Source organism: Aplysia californica, unplaced genomic scaffold (assembly GCF_000002075.1).
Source record: "Aplysia californica isolate F4 #8 unplaced genomic scaffold, AplCal3.0 scaffold00085, whole genome shotgun sequence".
NCBI classification, from domain to species: domain Eukaryota; kingdom Metazoa; phylum Mollusca; class Gastropoda; order Aplysiida; family Aplysiidae; genus Aplysia; species Aplysia californica.
This window is the reverse complement of record NW_004797355.1, coordinates 1,025,836-1,029,488: the sequence shown is the minus strand read 5'-3', so window position 1 is coordinate 1,029,488 and position 3,653 is coordinate 1,025,836. Positions and strand designations below refer to the sequence as shown.

At 43.8% G+C, this 3,653-nt stretch overlaps 1 protein-coding gene across 1 annotated transcript in view; it reads left to right on the top strand.

Moving 5' to 3' along the window:
* Positions 1 to 171: 171 nt before the first annotated feature.
* LOC106011290 overlaps positions 172 to 3,653 on the top strand; it is a gene marked incomplete at its 5' end in the record, with an annotated part of 67,399 nt that continues 63,917 nt past the window's right edge. Inside the window, 1 exon segment of the mRNA XM_013080425.2 lies at positions 172 to 1,591. Coding sequence (XP_012935879.1) covers positions 1,159 to 1,591 — 433 coding nt within the window.

Sequence of the window (3,653 nt, the reverse complement as noted above, 5' to 3'; positions counted from 1 at the left end):
ACGGTCACCCATCGTCTTTCCTGTCCACTCTGTAATGTTGTCCTCCCATCTCCTTCTCTGCCTTCCTCTCTTTCTCTTTCCTTGTACGGTTACAAGTCATAATACTTTACCCGTAAAACTGACGATGATTTTTTTCTAAAATATCCGGTTTTTATTCTTCTTCCCCAACAGGTTTCGCTTGACGAGAGGTCTCCGGAACTGACAATGTGACTATCAGCTGATCTGTTGCACGTACAGAGACCCCAACCTTCCTAGCGAAGTGCACGTACAGAGACACCAACCTTCCTAGCGAAGTACAGAAATGCTGACATCTCATGAGGGGAGACATAGTTGTTCTTGTCTGAATTCTCCTGTTCTAGAACATTCCTGATCCATCTTCTGTCTGATTACAACAGACTGTGATCGTAATTGGATAACTTGTCTCGGTTCCCTGCCCCGTGAAGAGCTACCTTTGAAGCAAATATGAGAAAACCAAAACGCCACCAGTGTGTGCGTGGATGTGTTCGTCTGTGTGTTGTCTGAGTCGGCGAGGATTGAGCCAGGGAAGCTTTAGTCACGTGACCCGCGGTGATCACTCATTGGATTATCTACCGTCACTCGGCATAACTGTACGAGACAGGAGCTCATTATAGCCCCCGAGATTTATCGCCCCTGTTCCCTGATCTTTCTGAACTCGTTCTGACGGGGCCGGCTTTTGATTCTGTCAAAGTGAATCATCTGCTGTAAAAGAAAATTTAAAAAACCACCCCAAAATTGTGAGTGACGAGAGAAGAATACTAAACAGGACAACGACAAAAAAAAAACAACAACCCGGGAAAGATTAATCATTTTGCAGGGAACAAGTTCCGCATAATTGCTTTTCACGGGAGGTGTTTTATCAAAATAATATTATATTGTAATTCTGATTGTGTACGTGCTTTACTTACGATAAATTAATTACTTTTTATATTTTCATTCCAGTAAAAAAAACCCACACCTTTTATTGTACTGATATTTGAAAAAGACGGAGTTGAAAAGAACAAGGTGTATTTTTTAGATTTCACCTTGGTTCAGTCAGTTCCATCAGTGTGGTTCTTCTGTCAACTTCTTCAGTCCGTTTCTTCAGTTAGTTTCTTCGGTCACCCAGTAAGGGATTTCTTCCACCGGACGCCCACAACCATGCCGTCCACACGCAGCGACCCGCGCCAGGGGAGCCAACATAGCCAGCACGGGTCCTCCTCCGCCCACCCTCAAAGCTCCTCCCACAGCCCCGCCTCCCGCCAATCGTCTCGCTCCTCCTCCAAAAAAGGCTCGAGGCGGAACCCGAGAGAGAGGGCACGCCCTCAAAGGCAGCGGACCTATCGGAGTCGAGCTGCCAGCTGGCTGGAGCCACGCCTACTTCTCATCGCGACAGCGACCACCATGCTTGGATTTGTGCTTCAGATCATCGCCATCTCCACAGACAGCTGGCTGATTCTGGACGCCCCGGATGGTATCTTCAGGAACGCGTCCGGGAAGTATCTGGTGGAGGCGTACACGGGTCTGTGGAGGCTGTGCCGGGTGGAGATAGAGAAGAAGATGGGTCCTAACGGCAAGTGGATCGAGGAGAAACGTGAGTACCCTAGGACTAAGCTTTCGTTCTTTTCTCTCTTATCTTTAATTGTTATACTGTTGATATTGTCGGAGACAATCACCCATTGTCGACGAGAAACGTGAGTACCCTAGGACTAAGCTGTCGTTCTTCTGTCTCTTATCTATAATTGTGAAGCAGCGTGGTGGAATCAGGCTCTCGTCAATTTTTGGGCATGTAGAGGTATTGATGTCATCATAAAGCTTGTTCACTTATCTTTATTTCGATGAAAACAAATATCCATTTGTATTGAATACAAGTCGAGATATTTGCAAAAGAAGGAGATGGGGGTCACCTGTTTTCAGAAGTAAAATTAGTGAGAAAATGTCCGCCAAAGATTAGTTATTTCTTTAGCCTGAGAATCCTTGGTACTGATTATTTACATTTGTTGTGCCTTTAATCAACGTTTTTCAGAAAAATCCACAAAGAAATGAGTTCTGTGAAGGGCATGAAAGGTGTTGAGCCAAAAAACAAAAATTTGATAAAAATTCACAAACGTGTGGGAAAAAATGCAAGTTTCTCCACTTCGATAATTTTGACGAGAGCCTGATTCCAACATGCTGCCTCACAATAGTTATACTATTGATATTGTCGGAGACAATCACCCATTGTCGACGAGAAACTTGAGTACCATAAGACTTAGATGTCGTTCTTCTGTCTCTTATCTCTATGTGAGGCATCATGATGAAGTCAGGCACTTGTCAAAATACTCAAATCGAGGAATCTGGCATTTTTTCAGAAGGTCTGGCTATTTTTTAATGAATTTTTTTTTAGCTCAATATCTCCATCGTCCATGTAAAAACACATTTCTGTGTTGATTTCAAAGAAAAACGTTGATTAAAGGTATAACACAGTAAAATGTTCACTTTTCAAGGACTCTCAAGCTATGGAAGTCACCAAATTTTGGATGCCATTTTCTCGCTAATTTTACCTCTGACTCCAAGTATTCACTCCCAAATCTCGACTTTTATTCAAGATTGATGGGTTTTCTTTTCATCAAAATCAGAGCAAATAAACAGGATTTAAGATATTACCAATAGCTTCATGTTATGACCAAGATTAAATGTTTGACTAGTGCCTGATTCCAGTTGGACGTATTGTTTCACTGTTGATGATGTCTGAGACTACCGGAATGTGACATGTAAGGTGGCCCCTTGTCACTCCACTTCCTGGTGTCGGTAGCCTAGTGGTTAGGACTCGCAGTTGTGAGATTGCGGCTTCGGGGGTTCGAGCCTCAGCTCGGTCCGACGTTATATTCCTGGGAAAAACACTTTACACGAACTTCCCACTTGGCTCGGTCCTATCGGAGACGGACGTTAAACTAGGAGGTTCCCGCCCCTTAAATAACCTAATAGTGTTGATAGGGGCGTTAAACCCACACTATTTCACCATTTTTAGACTACCACCAACTGTTGAAAGGAACGTGATGTTACATAATATTAGATTTAGATGTCGTTCTTCTGTCATTTTTTTGCATTATACTGGCGATATTGTGTAATATGATCACCCATGGCCGAGGAGAAAACTAGTCGTCTTAGACGATTGAGTAGTTGTCTTACACAGCGTCATTATAATGTAAAAGAGACACATGGGAGGTTGGGGGGAGGGAGGGGGAGGAGCACAGAGTCCTCTGTCCGTCAAAATTGCAGGGAAGTCGAACTGCTCTGCCACGCTTCATATAGCAGTAAATAGCAGAACAATCGCGAACGTCGAATAGTAAAGTCGAATGGGCACAGCTCAAATTCTCCCGCTAATATTAAATAATAATCCAGCTCACGTTTCAGGAGACAAGAGCCCTGAACTTTACGTCAAGAACTAGGCCACGTGATGACAAGCTCCCTCTGAGTCATTCGCGGACCTCTAATAAACGAACAAGGCACGTAAATCCCTTCAGCCTCTGTGATTTATTAATCCTCTCCCGCACCGTATTTCTGGAGAATAATAGTCGCTCCAAAGTCGATGTGAGATGCAGCAGACGTCGTATTGAATCCCGGCTTGATTGACCGAAACTATAATTCAGACACCACGAAGACGGAAAGGGGAA